General features: G+C 40.3%; 1 protein-coding gene across 1 annotated transcript in view; it reads right to left on the bottom strand.

Moving 5' to 3' along the window:
• Positions 1 to 4,874: 4,874 nt before the first annotated feature.
• The window catches only part of COL4A5 (collagen type IV alpha 5 chain), a 78,925-nt gene continuing 62,257 nt past the window's right edge, over positions 4,875 to 21,542 (bottom strand). The window contains exons 38-54 of the mRNA XM_042825403.1: positions 21,249 to 21,375; positions 19,985 to 20,065; positions 19,323 to 19,421; positions 18,684 to 18,734; positions 17,615 to 17,800; positions 15,665 to 15,673; positions 13,502 to 13,510; positions 12,114 to 12,247; positions 11,642 to 11,714; positions 11,428 to 11,499; positions 10,937 to 11,065; positions 10,596 to 10,694; positions 9,131 to 9,343; positions 8,633 to 8,810; positions 7,969 to 8,083; positions 7,456 to 7,628; positions 4,875 to 6,002 (exon numbers count right to left, since the gene is read on the bottom strand). Coding sequence (XP_042681337.1) covers positions 5,921 to 6,002; positions 7,456 to 7,628; positions 7,969 to 8,083; positions 8,633 to 8,810; positions 9,131 to 9,343; positions 10,596 to 10,694; positions 10,937 to 11,065; positions 11,428 to 11,499; positions 11,642 to 11,714; positions 12,114 to 12,247; positions 13,502 to 13,510; positions 15,665 to 15,673; positions 17,615 to 17,800; positions 18,684 to 18,734; positions 19,323 to 19,421; positions 19,985 to 20,065; positions 21,249 to 21,375 — 1,830 coding nt within the window. The 3' untranslated portion in view covers positions 4,875 to 5,920. The remainder of the gene's footprint in view (positions 6,003 to 7,455; positions 7,629 to 7,968; positions 8,084 to 8,632; positions 8,811 to 9,130; positions 9,344 to 10,595; positions 10,695 to 10,936; positions 11,066 to 11,427; positions 11,500 to 11,641; positions 11,715 to 12,113; positions 12,248 to 13,501; positions 13,511 to 15,664; positions 15,674 to 17,614; positions 17,801 to 18,683; positions 18,735 to 19,322; positions 19,422 to 19,984; positions 20,066 to 21,248; positions 21,376 to 21,542) is intronic.

Genomic DNA, 21,542 nt, shown 5'->3' on the forward strand with positions numbered 1-21,542 from the left:
GCTCCGTGTCTGGGTTTTATTTTTAAACAGACTTCTGTTTTCTTCTGTCGAAAATGCATTTCCTGCCGCTGCTTTCCTTACAGAGCACGTTGTCACTCTTCGTCCCTGAAGATCTGAAGGAGCTTGTAGTGTATTTCAGGGCAGCGGTTCTCAGCCTTTCCAATTTGCTCTGCTGCTTGGTGTAGAAGGTATCACGCAGCACAGCACCAAGGAGCTTTCCCTGTCAGAGTTGTTGTGCTGGTAAACAGTGGAGCTTCTGAATGGTGCCTGTGTGGTGTGTGTGTATGGAGGGGGGAGGGAAGGGGTGCGTGATGTTTCCTCCTTTAAGTGCAGAGTAATATGCCAGGTTTTGTTCAGAACTTCGTTTAGGACTGGGCATGGAAGTTCCATTGTCAGCACACTGTAGCCTGGGAAGGAACTTCTAGCAGAGCATCAAATAGGTGGCTCTGACCGTAGGGTAAAAGGGTCCTGTATGGCTTTGAGATGTGTTTAGGTCCCAGTATATAAAAACAAGTATATAAAAACAAAACCGACATAGATGTCTCAATTTTCAGGTAACAGACCCACCTGTAGAAACAACAGAGCTTAAGCAGGAAATCCCAACAAGTTGTAGCGCCATTTCACACTGACTGATGTGAACGATGTGTTAATTCTGCCTAGGAATAACTTACAGCCATAGTCGTGAGCATGCCTGCTCTCCGTAAATGTGGGTGGCTACTTTGAAATGTCTTTTTTCTTTCTTTAAAAACACCTAATTTAACTCTGTTATTCAGAATACTGCATTAAAACAGTTTGGTAGAAGTCAAGTTTGCTTGAAGAATAGAATTTTCTCCAACGAAATGGGCCCCCTTACTTAGGGCCTCATTTTATAGCTTGTAGCTTCTATTGGGAAGAAAAACAAAAACAGCCCTACCAGCAGACAACAGCGAACATCATCCAAACGCTGTCAGGACTGTTGCAACAGCCTCACATTAACTGCTTTGAGACCTCTGACTGGAAGTCTCACTGGACCTGAAATGAGCTGTGCTTGAGGGCTTTTTGTTGTCGTGTTTTATTGGTGTGTTTTGTTTTGTTTTTTTGGAAGCGTGTTGGGGCTCAGGCACAGCGTTTTAGGCTGTTTTTTCAAACTTCTTTAGATGAAGCATTGACAGAACTCACAACTTCTAGAGCATGATGAAAGCCCTCGATTGATTCCAGAAAGCGGTAGGACTTCCTATCTGAAGTCAATGCTGCAACACACGTTACAGAAGTCTTTGTTTTGAAATACATTCAGCAGTGCTAGTGGGCCTTGCATCTCATTGTGCAGTGTGGTACTGGAAGTATCAAATATCTGGGAACGAGGAGTTCATCGAGGGGAAGAACCATTTGAGAGTTATCAGGTAATATCATTTGTATTCCTTTTCATCCCTGCACCCTCTGTTGACTGCTGCAATAGCATTCCCTCAAACTTACATTTTAGTTTACATTACAGTTTCTCTGATTTTTTTTCTCAAAGGGTCATGAAGGAACGCTACGGAGGGGAGCACTGAGGTTGCTGTGTATGCATGGGAGGTAAGAACATTTTCCCCCCTCTTTTGTTAGAGGAACACACCAAAATAAGGCAGTTGCTTTGTTTCTTCGCTTTTCTTTCTGACTCAGAGTTAATTGATTTTCAATTAAATTAAGATTATTTTTATTTCCTTTTAAAGAAGAGTTTCAAGTTACAGGAGACTGATCAGGAAAGTTGAGCTCAGTGGGCACACAAGCTACTTGCTGGCACTGGAGCAGCAGCTGCTGTTGTGCACTCCACCCCTCAGCTGTAGCGAGCACCTCCAGTGGAGCCAGCAGTTTGTTGCTGTAATAACCAGTTACTCCTGACTTGATTGCCAGTTGGGGCTGTTAGGCATTGGTCACCAGTCTGCTGCAGATGGGTTGAGCTAATAATCTTTCCTTCTAAAGCAAAGTCAAGATACTTATCCTGTGCTTTAAAATGTAGCACACTGCTACTGCTCCCCGAGCTAATTACTGCTCCTGCCTGGTGCTGGCACGTGTCCTGCTTTTTGTCAATAGCCTCCTGGGAGGAGGAAGTTATTGCTGTGTCTTGCACAAAGCCCAGTGGAAGTAGCCACAGCAGCAGAAACATCCTGTGTCTGACCACACCGCTGAACTGTCTAAAGGGTGACTTCTCTGAGAAGCAGCAGTTACAAATGTCTACATAGCAGAATACTCCTCACGCTTGGAAAACAACTCCCCTGCTGCCCCTACAGTGGCACTTCTGTACCATTAGCAAAGTCCCCAAAATACACAAAGTGTACACTACAATGCACAGAATCTAGATGGCAAAATAATACTTTGGAACTTGGGCTTTGGTTGCTTGCAAGATCACTAAGTCACTTTCAGGTTGTAAAGTTTATAAAACCGGTCCTTCCTCTGTCCTTTGAGGTGAGAAATCCATAGCTGTTGGGGGACTGACCTCTATGGCCCAGGAAAAGATACTGCATGCTTAAAAGCTTTTAAAGCTCAACATTTACATGCAGTAGTCTAGTTCACTGTATTTCAAATGTTTTATGCTTTTCTGTGTGCCCACCTTTTGTTTATAGGTTGTACTGTGACTGGAGAACCATTTCAGAAATTTAAATCCCGTATTACATGTGAACTTGAGGCTGCAGGAAGCAGTTCCCTTTCAGTCCTGGAGTGTAAAAGGTATTACTAGAGAGCAAAGGAAGCTACTGAATAACCTGTGGTGTTAAGCACTATTTCATTTTTCACTACTAGAGGAAGGACCAGTATAAATGCAAGTTATGTGGAAGATTACTGTTTTTAAGATTTGCAAACTAGTATTCATTTGGAAGATTTGCCTTTTTTAACTAACAACTGACAGCACCTGTTCTTGATTTCCATGCTGCAAGAAGCATTCAAAAAACTGGGCAGTGAGGGTTGATGCAATCCCCCTTCCAGCAAACTTTAATGTAAGTCCTTGCTGATGCAGGCACTTCCAGGAATTTGGTCCTCTTTCTGCTTGAGCTTTCTTTCAAAGCTGTATGGTGCCCTCGAGTGGCTACAGTGCTCGTCTTTTCCCCCATACAGCTTATAAATGCAGCTGTGCTATTTCCAGGTTCCTGCTTAAGACTAACATAATTAGCCAGGGAAATTAAAACTTCAGTTAAAAACAAATCAAACCCTAGGAAAAAAAAGCCTGAGTGTAGGAGAGGCTGATCCAGATCATGCTTAGGCTGAAAATGGTACATGTTCAAAACAGGGTTGTTTTTTCCACTTACAATAATAATAATACATCTGCAGACAAGGTTTTTCCTGTAGTTTAATATTATATACTGATGGATAGCACCTAGAGGCCCCAATCAACATTTGACGCCCCCCCAGTGTTGCACAGACATGTCTCTGCCCCAAAGAGCTTACAGTCTAAGCAGTCAGGAAGTGGGAGAAAATAATAACGGTGCTTGCTTTTATAGAAGAGAAACTCAGATCTAATACAGGTCAAGTGGTTTGCCTGCTCTAAGGTGCAGTATCATTTTAATCTCTACTGTGTGTCTCAGTTAAAAGATGCTCCTTCCTCTCTATCCTACTTTTAACCAAGAAAAAAAGCCAAAACAAAGTTAATGAGAACGTACCTGTCAGAAGCATTTCTGCTTTTTTGTGGTCATTCCACAGGTTTGGGAACTACTTTGCTGCCACAAAACAAGCTGCTCTGCGTGCTATCTATGTTAGACTGGAATTATAACTCCTGTCTTGTCACTGTTCAGTGAGTTTTGCTGTGCATGCTGCAAAAGAGGCCCAATCTTAGAAAAAGCACCACTGATGCAGTACTAAAAACAAACACGTTCTGCCCTTTCCTGGATCCCCATAATCAACACAATTTCTTGGTGACAGGGAGGCAAGACAAGTGGAGTTGGTACAGACCCAAGTGAGGGCTGGATGAGCTCTTTACCCTGGGTGCTCCTTGACTGTAGCCTCTATTCTGCTTTCTGGGGCTAGGAATAAGCTCCTGTGTTCATTTTAGGCTGCTGAGGGAGGAGCATGTAGCAAGATATGGGCTTACAGTAAAAGAGACATAAGTTTTTATTTTAGCTTTGGTAACAAGTTACTGACTTGGAGGTAGCAGCAGGTTCTGTTTATATGCATCAGCAAATCAAAATAAAATGGGTTGAAGGATGTACATTGCTGAATAGGCCACTCTCTACCAACATATAATTGCACTAATGGAAAAAGGATAAAGTTATTTGTGTTTTTCACTTTAAGCTAAATAACCTATTTCATACCTGAAAACTTTTGAAATCAGCACCAATCTCATTGAATAAAGCACTGCCACCTGGGTTAACCACCAGTCCTATGTCTTTGTCAAATATGCTTAAAACAAGGTCTCTGATGTTCCACAGTTACAAGGACAACTGAAAGGAAAGGGTGAACAGCAATTAGCAGATAAATTATTAACAGTGGTCAAAATAAACAAATACACTTCACCTGTATAAAGCTCTATGTTGATTCACAAGTTATGTTGTATTGATAGATAGTGGAGGTGACAATATACAATGAAAGTGTTAAAGTATCATCGTTCTGAAAAACAGCCTTGCTTTGGCCAGGGAGCTCTGTGTGCACGAGTGTGAGTGGAGCAGCACTGACCATAAACGCAGAACAATCGTGGGCAGTTATGCATACAGAAAGTGATCACTTTTCAGCTATTGCACAGTGACACACCAAGACACACACAGTAGGATTCTCACAAAATGACATTAGAAAGAAGGAACTGCATGCACCATCTTTAAAGGCCTTATGTGAATGTACATACACAGGAGTTGCTATATATTGTAAATACATTGTGGATGCTTATAAATTCACATAAGATCACAAAGATTAAATGGTAAATAGGATAAGCTCAGTTTCCACCAGTTTACACTTTATTTTAGTGTTTCTTAGCATGTACACTATTTATTTTGGATAATATGTGTGACTTCACTTCAGAGTAAAGAGGTTTCACGTAAGCATAATCTTAAATGCTTTGATAACTGGATATTCCCAAGGAGCAGCTTTTTTGAACTATACCAAATATTACTAATATGTGAATGTGACTTCTATTCAGAATAGAAGGATATAGGCATATGGCTGATCATTTCATATATCTTCACAAGATAAAAAATAAACCAACAAACTCTTCAAGTGGATTGGGATCTCTAAACACAAATAAAACCACTGGTAGCATGATATATGGTATCAACATTTAAAACCCTGATCAAAATGACTTCAGAATAATTGTGCATTTCCCCATCTATGACAGGTTGGCAACTAAGGAAATGAAATATCAAATGAATGAATTGGTGTAAGAGTTGTAAATTCTCTCTGTACCGCAAATTTTGTGATAAAATACTGCTGTATATTTTAATTTCAGACATAAGCATTTTTATATCCGAGTCTGGTTTGTTTCTAAATGACTGAAAGTTTCAGCTAAAAAGGTGTTTTACACAATATACACATTTCATTACTTACAGAGAAATAAACTTAAAATTCCATATTAAAAACCTGGGATACAGTAGGGTTAGTAGCACCATGAAAAATGTTTTTCAAAACTGCAGTCTTGTTACTTTAAACATACTCAGTGCGTCGTGTTTTTCTTTACTCTCTTGACTGATCAAAAAGGTGCCATTTTGGTACAGGGAGAGAAATGAAAATTTCATCTTCGGATCCTTTGTGAACCACAAGGGTCTTTACCATTTCCAGGAGGTCAATTCTTCCATCTCATCTTAGTCCTGTTGTCAAATATGCACCAAACAACCCTTAGCTTGGCACGAGTGAGGTACACTTGAATTTGCATGGTTAAAACAGTTTGGATTTGTTTTCTGCTTTCTTTCTGCACAGTAGCACCATTGTTACAGCTGGAGGACAGTGCATCTCAGGAATTTTCAACTGTTTTAAAACATCCTTCAAGACGTTACGTCTTCTTCATGCAAACTTGGCAGCGACTAATACGCGTCCTCAAGTCTCCAGCTTTCAGTGTCTCTGACTGAGGTTTGCTGGTTGACAGACAAAACAGGAAGGCTAGGGTTAGCTTCTTTGTTCACAGAACTGTAACTTACGACTTCTGCTTAATTCCAGATTTGGAAGTAAAACAGAAAGAGGAATTAATCCTGTATTTCAGAGTTTCTACTATGAGTGATTGTTTTGTATATCCACAGCAGGTAACAGAACTTCAGTTTTGTCCAGTCCCCACTAAGCAAAATGTATGCTCAGCCCCTGCTTCTGCTCAGCTTACTGTTTGTGCTACATCATATACGGGACTGAATGATATACATGTACATCATGGACAGTCTTGGGTCCACAGCGTACATTCCCCCTGCCATGAAACAGGCACTTGTGATTTTTGGTTTCTCAGTTAAAAGGTATTACAACAATCCATCAGAAACAGTGTTAAAGGGAGATCTGTACATTTAAATTATGCGTTTACCAAATAGTTTGCTTCTATTCTGCAAGGAAATGAAATGAGAGGTGGTAATACAACATTTCTGTGTAATGTGTGTTCGCATGTTAAGTGCTATCCTTGATTTTTTTTTTAAAATAAAGTAAGTTGTGTTTGTGGGAGATGGCAAATGGTAGAGAGAAAAAGTTCAAAGACCCGCAGTAGTTAGTATGAATTATCACTAATCAATTACCCTGAAAACATGGAGATGATTACTTCGCGTGCAATTAAATATGACAGTGTAGTTGTTACACAAAACCCAATTAGAGGCTATTGCTGCTATGTCACACTGCACACTGCCAGCCCTGTACAACAAGGCCAAATTTTTCAGGTTGGTGGCAGTGGGAATATTCATGAAGTTTTCACCAGTGCAAAAACAGGGCGACAGCATTTGTTTCTGCCGGTCAATTAGAAAGGGGGAACCCTGGAGAGCTGAAATCCTTAAGGCAGAGAAGCTAGTGTCCTAATCCTCCTGCAGAGTACTGGTAAAAATGCTCGCCAGAGAGGGTATGAAACCTCCTTCACACCAGGCTTTAAAAACAGATTATATGAACACCTGCTTTAAAAGGTTTAAGTACAGTTGACCCTGCACTAGGGCTGAGAATGAGACAATGCAGATTTTGTCCAGTTTCCCCTCACACCTGTTCGCCTTTTAAAATATTTGAGTAATTAAGAGCATGCAAGGAAAAAAAAAACAAACAAACCTTTTAAAACTCCAACTACAGTCAGTACAATAGGACAACATTCAGAGAAAGTACTACTAAACGTGAATAAGAGTTGATGTAAAAGGAATCTGACTTCTTGCAAAACAGAATGTGCCCTCACAAGTTTATACATCTTATAAAAGGCTTACCCAAGCACACACTTGAAAAACTGGTTGTGAGGGGGAAAACAAACTAAACTCTTCCCTACTTCCCTGTAAAGACTTCTCTTTTGATCTTGGGAATAAATTTGGCTTCCAAATATTTCACCCTGGAATAAAACAATGTAATAAAAACAGGTTTTCTTACCTGAACATTTCTGACACCTCTACAGTCGCCAGCCAGAAACTGTATGAATTGGCATAGTAGTTACAAGTGCCACGACCATGACACTCAATAAATGGAGCTGAGCGGAATTCTTCTAAACAGGATCCAGGTGATGCCAAGGCCTGCCCAGAGCCCTCTGCTCCAGCACTGGTGTGCTGGGGTAGTGGGCAGGAAAGAAACACACACAAAAAACTTAGAGTAGGAAATAGAAATTAATAGCACAGGATGCAATTGCTAAAAGCAGCACTGTTTGGCTAATATTGAGATAATGTGATGTCAGACACCTCTGTAACTATCCTTAGAAAGGCAGGATTTGCAGAGTGGTACCATTCTCTCTATGTACTGGAAAATTGCTGTTCATCTTGACTGCCATGGTTATTAACTTAAGATAAAGGCTTTCTAATGACTACCACTGTAGTTTTTAACAGTGTTAAAGCAGCTACTTGAGGGCACAAACAGGTAATAGTCACTTCTGGAATAGGAGGAAGTTCTTACCATCATGAAAGAGTAACCGATCCATAGGGAGTCCCAGCCTGGAGGACACGAAGGAATCTGAATGGTCTGACTGTGGACAGCTATCACCATAGCAGGAGCTTCACACACAACGCATCTGGACTCAGGGGAAGTATCAGAGAAATAAAACATACAACTTAATGTCACTTGTTAAGGGTTATTACACAGAGAAAGGGAGTCCTTGCTTGTGAGGGTCTGTCCTATTAATTTAGACTTCTCGTGTATCTTGTGAGTGCAGTAGGACAGCGTTCTGAGTACAAACTCTGCCCTTTTCTACTAACAACCACTGGGTAAAATACAGTTCCTGAAACAAGAAGTGGAAGCTCCAAGTCCCCCAGGTGAATGCCTTAATCCCAGCACTACAGGCTCCTCTGTTTTTTCCTATTCACAGTAACCCTGCACTCATGCTTCTCAGGTGAGAAAAGCCCTTACAGCCTTTCAGCCTCTAAGGATTTCTGCTGCACTTATAGATGGGCCTTTTCAGACAATAGAAACTTTAAAACCAGCTCTTTTCCTTGTATTTCCCAGAGCAAAACATGACAAGGTCAGTCTTATTTCCAACCTACATGTTGGACTGTATGTAGTGAGATGTACCGTTTCTTCATCCAGATACTAAAAAAAGACTTGACGGCCTTCTTTGTCTCACCTGCTAATGAATGGCTGGATGTTCTGCCCAGTCAGTGGCTCCATGCTCATCGGCATTGGCTCTGGAGTTGACAGCCAGTAGGAATAGTCGTTCCTTGATGCAAAATTACAAACGTTGTTGATGTTGCAGAACATGAAAGGCATGGTGCTAAAGCGCCTAAGACAGCTCCCAGCAGTACCTACAGAATGAGATACACAAAATGTGACAGCCGAGTTCTCACTTCATTGTTTGTAGCAGCTTTTTGAGAAGGATAATTGTGAGTATTCAGCATGTTATCAAATTTTCACATGAGGGAAAAACTTAACTCTCAATTTTGGTTTACAGTCTTTCATCTTGAGTTACTAAGTGCAGCTTCTGGATGTAGTAGATCTTAGCATGCATCCCTCATCCTCATCTAGGTAAACTCCAGGATAGTCTTATCTTCATTAAAACTGAGCATCTGGTAGAAGTATGCACAACATCTTTTCCCTTAAAGACAAAGCATACAAAATATCTCACCCAAGTCCTGGCCATGTGCTCTCTCATTTCCTTGCACATACAAAAGAGAGAATCCATCATATATTCTTGAAGTTCCTTGTGGACATAGTGGTGTATCCCTAGTCTGGCTGTGACGAGTTATAAGGAATCCATGAGCAACAGAAGCTGTTCCAGGAGGCCCAGGTGGGCCTTGTAAGCCATCAGGACCAGGGGGTCCCTGTATTCCTCGTGAACCTATTCACATGAGAGGAAACAACACAGTATTTATTCACACAATTTCTTGCTCGTTTAGGAATAACGTATCTCTGAAAGGGAGGATGGTGTAGTGAGTGAGGAGCTTGCTAGCTGAGAAGCCTGAAATCTGCTAACACCATCTTCCTTAAATTACCTTAAACTATTTTTTTCTTCTAAGCTTGGTCAAATCATGAACAAATTAAAATAGTGCAATTTCCCTGCATCATAGGAGTATTCTGAATTTAAATACGTTTGGAGCTGTGAAGCAATAGCTTAGCAAATGCAGTGGCTATCACAGCTATTTTAAGTACAAATCAGCTTCCTAATCCCAAAACATACTTATCTGCCTATGCAGTTTGGTAAGATAAAGCTGAAACATCTTGTTCAAGATCACAACATAAATGACAGAGCCAGGAACAGAAGAACATCTCACTCTAGGGCTTGTTCTAACAACTTCAGCTAAAACCCAAAATGAATAGAGAAACCAGTCAGTTTTGGAGTAGATGACAAAGTGCAAATAGGCTGAAACATCCTTGCATGAGAGCAAGGAAAGTGATATTACTCTGAGAGAAGTAGCAGAAAAGGCATTTGTTATCGAACAGCAAAATATCAGAAAGTATAACTACAAATATTTAGACTACTGTTTACATTTTTTTTTTTCACTTAAAATAACACCAACAGATTTCACAAGGCTACTTAAATGAAAAACAAAAATGGCACTGTGGATTTTTGTACTGTTTTTAAACTGAATTCTAGTAGTTTTTACTCACAAGGCTGCAACATAAAGCTAATGTTTGTCTTCTGCTTTAGATTAAACTGTTTAGTGTGTGGTCTGTTTTCTCAGATCAGTAATTCTAAGCAGTAACTTCATGGTAGCTTGACCTCTGCATATTATTTCCTTTATGAAGTCTGCTTTCCCTCATTTGTGATTCTTCATGTAAAGAGGAAATCATTTCACTAATCTCTCAATTCTGTTTCTTACTTTCTTTCCTTCTTGTTGTGCCTCATCATTGCTCCAAAGGGGATGCCATTCATCTCGAGATAAAATGTTCTACAGTATTATTCAGCAATGACTAATAATTGTGCTGATCCCTAGAATATTCCAAACTAAAGCGTGTGCAGCAGTCCTAAGAAAATCCTAAAATTATGATTTTATTATTCTCGCAAGGCAAATGTCTCTTCCCACTGTTAGCTGGAACTCAGTAGGGAGAATCTCCTTTTCCAGTGGGTGCTCATGGGATGAACACTGTACCTGGTTGGCCTGGAAGACCCCTCTCTCCTTTACGTCCTGCTGGGCCATCGAAACCAGGGAGTCCATCTCGCCCTGGATCACCAGGAACACCAACTGGACCTAGAACAGACAAGCAGGTAATTGAACTGAAAGCTCTTGAAACCTCACTACAGAATGGTATACACTCTCTGGGGTCATCTGATGTTTCTCCACAATACATTAGGCAAGAACAAGTCACTAAACCAGATGGTATACATCTGGGTACAATCCCACGTTTTTATTTCTTGCTGAATTCAGTCCCACGTTGCAACATGCAGTCAGCCATACTTAGTCATTTTCCATGCAACAATCTAGAATCATACCTGGCAATCCTTGTGGCCCTGCCAGTCCAGGTGGCCCTTTTGACCCAGGCAATCCTGGAGGCCCTGGAGGACCAGGATCACCTTTGACAACAATGCTTCGTCCGATGGTACCTGGTAAACCTGGTGGACCTGAGAGAAAACAGCTCAGTATTAGATAAACCAGGATGGAAGAGAGCACTGAAGAAAGTTTTGGCAGTGCACTATTTCTGTTACTTATTGCAAAGTCAGCAACCGAAAGTTTTTATAACTACAAAGAATTAGAGTAGGTGTATATAAAGGGCAAAACAAGTGCTCTTGGTGACATCTTGAAGGACAGCTCTTGCAGAAGTTAATCCAAGTAGACTGGTTATATAGAGTATAAAATACAGCAGGAGTACAGATGCTCTCTTAACCACTTCCATTTCTGGCTGACATCCACACAGTTCTACAGCTGCATAACACATTCTACCACCAGGGATCAAAGTGACAGTAGTGCTACCCAAGACTCCTACCTGGTGGGCCTGGCAGCCCTTGACTGCCCATGAGGCCAGCAGGTCCTGCAGGTCCAGTGGGACCCTTCATACCTGAAAGATCAAATTAACACAGTCACGCAATGAAAGAACACGTTTTGTAAGATCTGCTGCAGTGGCCCAAATCAGGCTTCTTTCCTCCCTGAGGAGCTGCTACTGTGTCTGGAAGTTTTCACTTGAAATGCTCATTAAATACCTGGGAATCCCGGAACGCCTGGAACCCCAGGGTCACCCTTCATTCCATTGAGACCAGGACGACCAGGATCTCCCTGAAGACAACAGATTCATGTTAGTCACTCATCTCCCCAGTGGTTTCAGAAAAGAAGATAAAAACGGGCTAGATGACAAATTAGTACATTTGGAATCTGTGAAGTAGTGCTTGAGAAGGCTGAGGCTTTGTGTTCTGCTTGCTCACTGCCTGGTACAGCAGGTGCTGTCAGAGAACATTGGAATGTGAACCCTTCATTGGCAATTCCAGCTCCCATGGCAATGTAATAGGGAAAACCTGCCTGGGTACTGGGGGATAAAGAAAACACCCTCAATCTTGCTATGAGACATTATAATAACCACTGTATTTTGGTTTTTATTTTACTACAATAAAAGGCATATTTAACCTAAACAAGTTTAGTCTTTATTGCATTTAAAAATAAACCCAATTCTTGTCCTACCTGGCGTCCAGGTGGTCCTTGGTCTCCCTTTTGACCAGTCAGGCCAGGTGGGCCAGGCTGTCCTGGATTCCCTTTTTCCCCTTTGAGTCCCCCACTGCCTGGTGGCCCTCGTGGACCTTCTGGGCCTGGTGAACCTTAACATTGTGGAACAAATACAAACGTATCAGTACATGTCAACTGTTCCCCACAAGACCGTGCCTTCAGTGTAACAACAAAATAAAACACCCTAACTAAAGAGAAAACAAAGAGGGGTTATTTGTACTACCCAAATCAGGAACCAAGGCTCCTCATCCAGCTGATGAAGAGAAGCAGGTCTTTCTAGGCAGCAGTGCAAACCACCTGTGATAGGAACTTACCAGTGACCAGACAGCGACCTTCCAGCAGGAGCCAAGAAAACCCAAATTAGATGGTACAAATATACCCTCTGCTGTCCTGCATTTGCACTCACCATCTCTTAAGTGCTATGTTAACAGACACTAACACAAAAATATTGCTGCTTTTTTGCTGTTTCCAATACCTACAGAGGAGCCTGGTATCTTCCGTTTAATGACTGCTCAGCAAGAGGAAGCCCCTCGTTCTGTCTTCTCTAAATACTAGTTAGAGTTGCAGGCACTTTATATTCAGTGACCCTCCAGCTGGTTTGTCTGTCTTTAGTAGAATTATGCTATGTAAATTTAACAGAGGAACTGAGCCAATCTTTAAATATTTTCTTTGCAACAGCCACATTAAACCAAAAGAGAACAGTGGGTTTAAACGAAGCCCAGCTGTTCTGAGCACTGGAAAATCAGACCGTGCACCTTTATCATCTAAATAGAAGGCAACTTATAGCAAAGCAAACTGTAAGCAAACACAGCAACAGCTAAAAGCAGTTCACATGTTAGATCTCCTAATTGGATTAACAACAGGATCTCTTTGCAGGACAGTGCTATGACATTCTCCCCTGTGGTGCAACAAATTAATAACACGTAGCAGTGTGCTGGATTTTCAATTCTCCTGAATCCTCTGAGAATGCCCTTTGAAATCCTCATTGTCTATATTAGCAGATAAACTTGATAAGCTGTAACACGGCATGCAAATCTGAGTGAAGACTTCAAATTTTTAAAGTAGGAGCAGTTTTGGACTGTATTTCACACACATCCCATTGCAGTTTCAGCTACAGAAAACATCAAGAGGCTTTTGTGTTCATTTTGTTCTTTTTCACTGGTACAGTATTGTACACATGCAAAACAACAGGCTACCATCTACCATGAGACATGCTGAACAAAAGCACACAACTTGCAGGGTAACCACCGTCCTTAAAAAGATAATTACAGAATCACAGGAAAACACCCCTTCTTTTACATCAAATGCAGTGCAGTAAAATAAAGTGACTGAGTTAAGAGTCTAACCTGGAGGACCTGGAAGGATCAGAGTTCACCAAAGCCCAATGATCGATGTTAGAAGGGTCAGACATCACACAGTACAAAACAAGATTACTAGTTAGAAATAGTACAGATGACAGCATATACTCTACACATCAACCCATTTCACCAGCATATTTTGTATTTAGAATATAATCCACATGCATGCATAAGACCATACATGAGTTCACGATATGTATTTTCAGATACAAGCTATTCTGGTGACTTGGCTCTACTAGGACTGATTTGACACTCTTCATTTAATGACAAACTTTAAAGCTTTACTAAATGTGTTACTGCTTTAACACTACAGCTGAGGCCTGCGCCTGGTTAGTCCTACTCACAATGCAGTTTACACTATGAAGGCATTTCACTGACAATATTCATCACTCACAGGGCCTGGAGCTTGGCAAATACAGAGGTACGCAGAGAATGACAGCTTACGTTATCTGTGAGCAAAATCCTAGGGCTGAAAAGTAGCCCAGAATAGTAACCAGAACTGACATGGATTAAAAGGGTTGGAAGTGCTATAAGCAAAAATACAAAAGCAAAAAGCAAAATCTTAGAAAATCAGAATTTGTTAGCACTGATTTTTCTTAATAAATGTATCCCCAGATACTAATTTGCCTGTTAGAAGTTATTAAGGAAAATGACATCCTTAGGAAAATCACTTCAATGTCCTTTTCTTTTTTTTTTAAAGGTAAGCTGGTCTTCCTCCTGAATTAATATGCATTGCAGCTCCTGTGCCGCTTGCATCTTTCATGTCAGTGAAATGATTTAAGTATATCTATGTATAACCATGCAATTTGCAGCTAAAAACTACAATAAATACATATCAGGTTTACCTTGGTGTACTATTTCTTACATATTTGGTAAATCATTTTAAATACTAGTTGTAATACAGCTGTTAAAAATAACGACATGGACATTTCATTGTTGCTGTTAAGTACTCAAACTTTCACTATTAAGTAAGTTTTGCTATGATTTCTAAATCTTTCTTTTATTTGTTGATTATTGAATGCTTTCTGGGCAGTGGCAGGGTGGAACAAAATACGAAGGAATTGGTAAGTTCCTCTCAGCATAGCCATGATGCTAATTCCCTTTGACTCTGTGGTTACTGTTTGTGTAACCACGTTTTAGTGAAAAGGCAAAGCCACATTCAGATATTGTATTCTTTATTTCCAATGACTGCATAAGGCTAGATATATATTTCAGTTTTCAAGCACTGGGGGCTACCACATTTGCTACCCCCACAGTGCTTAGCACAGCGCACTAAAGACTTCTCTTCTTGAATTTTGATGACAGTTCTTTGCTTCATAGAAGTCATCATAGCAAAACTTAAAGGCTGCATTATTATTAAGTAGATATACCAAGTCATTTTCAATCTAGGCACAACAGGTGAAGTCTCCCCAGAAGCTGTCCTGTGCTACGTGCTGATCGTTAGAGTTGAGAAAAGCTTGTGAAAGTTACCAGTCCTGCTCCTCCTCTCTAGTGGTAAGAAAGATAAGCCAGTGTGCTTCAGTTCAGTTTAAAGGAAGAGTTTTCCTCCTTTCCTCCAAACACGTGCTGATGAAACGAAGCAATGGAAATGGAAACTATGGAAACTATGCTGGGAACATAAAACATTTATATTTCCTGTGTAACTGCATGTGCTCCTATGGAGGCTCGTGGTATAAAAGAAACATCTTACGAAAATCACATCAGAGCATCCAAAAATCATCAGCAGGTGTTACAGAAATGAATGCTGCCATTTGTCCAAGCTACAAAACAATTATGCAGCAAAGGTAGGGGAGGACAGCAAAATATGCTGGTTTTTGGTTTGTTTGTTTTAATATGAAGAGGAAAAGTAGCATATATTTTTTTCACCTCCTCTGGGAATAAGCACACTAAAGTAAATTTCATAGTTGGGACACTATTAAAGCCTTGTAAGTCTGGACCCACATGAACTTTCAGCAGAGGGAAAGCAGTCCTTCCAGGGTCAGTCAGCCCTACAACAACATGAAACCCTAGGCTTTGGAAGCCTAAGTTCTTTCCTCCCTCAAATTAAAAGGTATGTGTGAAAAATGACTCCGCATATCTACATTCAGACACCAAAAAAGTACATACTTTCATCTTCATGCAAAGTTACAATTTTGGAGTTAAGGGGCTAACCTGAGGGACCTGGGAGTAGGGGTCAGAGTTCACCAAGGTCATCATTAGAACAAGGGGAAAAACATCAAAATTGTTAGAAATATCAACAAACTAACATATTCAACTAAACCTTTCTCTTTAGATTTAGCTCAATATTTCTTCACACAGTATGCAACACACCAAACTATTATTTCATTCGTTGCAATGAAAAATTGACATATGGAGTAACAGCACTTTCACGTTGCCCTGGCTTTATTTTATCCTCGATGAATACATCCTCCCAACATCATCCATCCAAATTCGGTTTTGAGGCAATTCAGCTGAAGTCAGTGTTTCATCATGTCTGACCTCATCACTTTTACCAATCCTAGCACAAACCCAGAAGTCAACAACAGACAATATATACATACAGCTTCTGTTTTTATTTACATCCCTAGAAGGGAGTAATTTGACAGCCAAACAGCTGCTTTTATGACTAGCTGCCTTATTTGAAAGGTTATAAAAATCAGAGTTCAACAATAGACTGTTATCATTTGAAACAAAAGGTTGGAGTGCTGATTGTACCAGAACTGCAATAATAGTTTGGTTTGTCCACATTAGTTCACACATAACTGAGCGAAACAAATGCATCACTTTATACATTGCATGCAACAAAAACAGAAATAAGAAAGAGAAGAAAGAGAAACACAGCTGAGCAGAACTTCAGTGGTTGTTTTTTCCCCTTGAAGCTCATAAAGCTGCACAAAACACGTCCCAGCACTACTCTCACTTCCCCAGCTGATTTCAATCAGTAACCACTCAATTACAGAGAAGTGTAACCAGCATTAGAAGCTTCATCAAAACACCAATGCTCCAGCAGAGCACAGAATCTCAGTCAGTGTTTGTATTACACACACATCAGGAGATGCTTAGCCACTTTTTAATTATTCTTTTTAAAGAATGTTAAATTCTTTCCAAACATTTACTTCAAAACTATATTCTCCTTTGATATCTAAAGTGAGAAACACATGCTATCTTATAAATACACTAGCTCAAAACTGACCTTCCCAAACAAACATTAGAACAACAGAAAGATCTGATGTGAGAGTTTGAGGGCAATAAATAAAAATATTGCTGCTTTATGTATATGTAGTCAACCATTAGCTGGGTGTGAAAGTACTGTCTCCTTTAAGGAGAATATCAAGCACATTAAGTGAGATGAGTCTCACTTGTGCCAAAGTACCTCTAGATTTAAGATATAGCAATAAGCCTGGGTGAGAGCTGTGCCAGACTCACCACAATTATGTATTTTAAGAGTGTATCTTAATGTGATTAAGCACTCTATGACAAAAAATCAAATTCTAAAACAAGCCAGGAAGTTGCTCAGCAATGTTAACTCAGCACGGTAGGTTTTCATTCCCAGAGTTAGTTGGTGCAGGAACAAAGTGCAAACATGGGATGGAAAGATGAACACGGCATGATGGTGCACTGAATCCATGGGAGCCACATGACACAATGGAGCAATGTTACGTGACATGAAGGTGAAGAGGCAGCTATCCAATTTGATCATGCTGTGATGCTAACATGAACTTGATTTTCATGGCTCTTAAGACAATGGGGTTTGTTATGTTTGGTTTTTGTGCGCGAGGACGTGCTGATCAAGTGACAGTACTGCAAAAGGGATCAGGTGCTCAGAAGTCGGCATCGTGCTCGCTAGGTGATTTCTGTGACAGCATGCAGAGAATTTCACGTTTATTAAAACACCGGATTTTTGCTGACAGGTATCAGAAATTAACAGAAACTGAGGATGTTTTATTCTTAAATCCCGTTACTTTTGGCAACAAAATTCTCTGATGGCCCACAAACAAGACTTATTCCATGGGTCTTGAACTTTTCCACCCAAATGAATTGAGGAAGTACAAAAACTGATAACCTTTCAGCAAAAAAACAAAAGCACTGGTAAATCTTGATGGATATGGATCATGCCCTTACCTGGTCTTCCTGGAACGCCTGGTGGGCCAGGGCTACCTTTAGGACCTTCCAGAGGTGGCCCTGGTAATCCTGGTGGACCTGGTGGACCCTGTAGGCCAGGGAATCCTTGGAAACCTGGTTCTCCCTTCAGACCTGGAAGTCCAGGGGGTCCTGGTGGGCCAGGTAACCCCAGTTCACCTTTTTGCCCTGTAAAAGCAAACAGCCATATTTACAAACACTGTTATACGCTGATATATGGAAAAATTCCCATTGTGAATTTGCAAAGGTACTTCTTCTTCTCTTGATTAAGAAGGTGCAAGTCTGACCACATCTTACCTTGTTTGTACACTGAGAAAATACAAAATTGTTGCAACAAGTTCAGAAAAGAATTAGGGCTAATAATTTTAGCAGGAGTAAGTGCTATAGCTTCTGAAACGTTACAAAATCTTACTAAGTTTCATTTTACTACTTACTGACTCTGTAATTTATAACCATCCTCAGAGCTTATGAACCTATAAGCAATGCTTTCACAAGCTTTATACACTCACAAAGAAATCCTGTGAAAATTATTAAGACTTCAGTATTTTTTTGAGACACTGCTGAAAGTTAAGACATACATCCAAAATTTTCCAGTAAGTTTAAGGAATTTAGGAATGCTATTGGAACATAATACAACTGAGGTTGTGAAGTTGCTTTTGAAAACGTAGCAAGCATTTTCGAAGCAGCTTTGCTTGTCAACTGGTGTAGGAATGCTTTATTTACTGAGACAGATCAGCAAAGTTCCACAGAGTGCAGTAGACTCAATTACCCTGTGTGGTTTTATTTTGCCTGCATAATTCTTAATTTACAATATTCAGTAGTCAGTAATGAGTGTCTTTATTACCTTGGCTAACTTAAAATGATCTGCTGTGAAAAAAACACTGCTTTTTTCTATATTCATTAGTTGCAGAAGATGTAATGTTGGGATTTGTTTTTTTGTTTCTACTGTTTTTTTTTTTTTATACAGGGAGTTTCCATTCAACGTTTTAACAGCAAAAACAAAACAAAACAAAAACAAACCCACCAAAAAAAACCAGCTGAGAAACTCTACCTGATAATCCTGGGAGTCCCGGAGGTCCTGGGCGCCCAAAGCCTGGCAGACCTGAAAAGAAATAGATCGAGTTCATAATGAACATTTAGCTTTCAAGTCTCTGGGAAGAGGAATACAAGGCTGAGAATGATGAAAGTGCAGTTCATCTAAAACTCAATTTCCTTCTTCACACGCAGAGTCCACAACAAAGCTGGAGGTTTTGTTACAAAATGTGTCTGTGACTCTCATAATATTATGACTATTTATAAGTATTTCCACCCACTCACAATGTGCTCTTCCAGATTTTGGCTTATAGAACATCTGTATTTCTTGTTGGGGTTCTGTGTTTAGGGAAGACATTATGCCATTTATCCACTCTCTGTCTGAGCTGAAGCAATACATGCACCATTGACTGCAAGAATAGGGGCCTGTGCTGAACCATGTCAGGGTATAAAACTCTGAGAGCTGACTGAATTCTAGTCCTGTGCTTCACAGAAGTCTTGACAGCATCCTTTGTGAACCATTCAGCAGATGGAAACTACAGAAACAGTTACAAGGTATATGGATAGTTAAAGGAAAAGAAAGGAATAGAAAAAGCAGGATGTCACAACACATACTGAAGACAACAACAAAAAAATACAACACCAGAGGACACCTAACCTGGTTCACCCTTCTGACCAGCTGGTCCAGGGATACCATCTCGACCAGGCTGTCCCTTCTCCCCAGGAGGACCAGGAGGGCCAGGACGACCAGTATCACCTAAAAAGAGCATAGAACACTTGAGCACAGTGAAACGCAGCCTACAATAAAATAAAAATAAAGCAAACAGATACATAAATGTGCCCTGCCCCCAGTTGAATCTGAAGGTATGAGTGTAGTATAAATTTACAAGGGTGTAATCTTTAAATTAAAACCTCTCTACTTCCTCTCACTTTCTCCCTTCCCATTGCCCTTGACAATTCAGAAAAAGCTTTTATGCCCATAACTATGTAAATTGTTGACTAAAACTAAGATTTCTCTTCAGCATAAATAAGATTTTTTTTTTCCCTATAAAACAATGTTCAGCTTGGAATACACAAGTAAAGCTAGTAAATACTGACAGTTAACTGCATGTTTTAAGGCTGGTGGTATGATTAAAACAGCAGACAAAAGATGTGAAAAGTTAAAACTTTCTTTTCTACTTCATTCCAGTGACATGTGTGCAATGGCATTTGAGCATCCATGTATGCATAGATGCATTTTCATGATGAAGAAAGAAAATGCCTTCACATGTTATGCTTTTCACAGAGGCAGGTGACATTTGTCACACTGTTCATGCTCACCTACTGGCCCAGGTGGTCCAGGCAGACCAGGGTTACCTGGAGGCCCTTCGATACCTTTTGGACCTGGAATTCCTGGTGTTCCTGTTAAGTACAGACATTTCATTAAAAACAGCACAGAAGTGGCTTTGTAGCAGGTTTTGAGATACCACAGTCTGGAATGCCCTGAGTAACAAATTAGCTAACTGTATCAAGACACAGTATTTATGTCCATTTTAAAGCTGATGGAGGAGATGAACTATAAAGGAAAGAACATACAGAAACAAAACATGCTAGCATGAGTGTCCTTACTGCTACTTTCAAGACTGTCTTCTTAATTGCTGAGTGCCAGTGGCCAAGGACAGAGTCAGTCTGGCAGTCTGCTAGGAAATTACCATTTTAGAGACAGGTATTTCTTGTTGACAGCAAAGCAAAAGCATTATGAACTATGGCTGGCCAGTTCTTCCCCAGCCTTCCTAGTATTTATACCCAACTTTAACCCCTACAGCATTAGCTGAGTGGGAGGAGGAACAATGATCAACCTGTTGGAATGTGTTTATTCTGAACATCATCTGAGCCTGATCAAAGGAGTGCCCTAATACAACATTTTGACTGCCCACAGCTTTTCCACGTGTGGAATGAGGTACAGGTTAAATACTTGCAGATTTACCTCCAGGTTTTGTTCCCTGCTAAGCTTCCTGCTGCCATGACTACAGTATTACAAATTCTCTTTCTCCCTAAGTTGAAGACAGCTCAAGTATGCCTGTAGAACACCCTTTATCACTCCATAAGTACAAACCTTCATCTTTTTGACATCACGTATCAGTAAATGGAGAATTGAAAGACATGACATATATCTGTGAATAACTTAGTAATATTTCCAGAAAACAGTAAAAAGCTTAACTTCATAATGCTTCAGAAGGATTTCCCTTTATAACATCTATTTTAGACAATAAACACTACTTAAAGAAGGTTCGGCTTTTCTGATTGCACTATCTTTATTGATTCATGAAGGAAAAACTTGAGCCCAAAACAGTTGTTTTGCGGGTCAGAGGAGGTAAGGAGTGGAACATATTGGTTCACACAATTACTTCCCCCCTCAAAGCAGATGGGTTGTTTCACACTGCTCTGAAGCAATGTAGTCACACACTTGTGCTTGCATTCACAGTTCCAACAGCACAAAGCTCACAAGCAGCAGATTCCTAAAAGCTTTTGAAAGTAGAAGCAGCACTCCACCACTGTATTTATATATATGTATACACTGGAAAAAAAACCTATTCAGAATTACCTGGGAATCCAGGAAGGCCCGGCTCTCCTTTTGCACCTGGACTGCCAGGCAATCCAGGCAAACCAGGATTTCCAGCTACGCCTTTACTGCCTGGACTACCTGGATATCCAGGCAAACCAAGATCACCCTAGAAAACATTAAGCAGAAATAAGAACCCAGTCTTTGTAGGACCACTGAACCCTTCTTGCACGTTCCCAGTCTCACCATCACAATCATATTTCTTATGACAATCTCAGGGGAAAAAAAACAACAAATAGCAAAGCAACATTTTCGGTTTGCCAGCAATACTTTTTC

Source organism: Centrocercus urophasianus, unplaced genomic scaffold, assembly GCF_019232065.1.
Source record: "Centrocercus urophasianus isolate 14NV4802_14NV808 unplaced genomic scaffold, USGS_Curo_1.0 seq_24, whole genome shotgun sequence".
Lineage (NCBI taxonomy): Eukaryota > Metazoa > Chordata > Aves > Galliformes > Phasianidae > Centrocercus > Centrocercus urophasianus.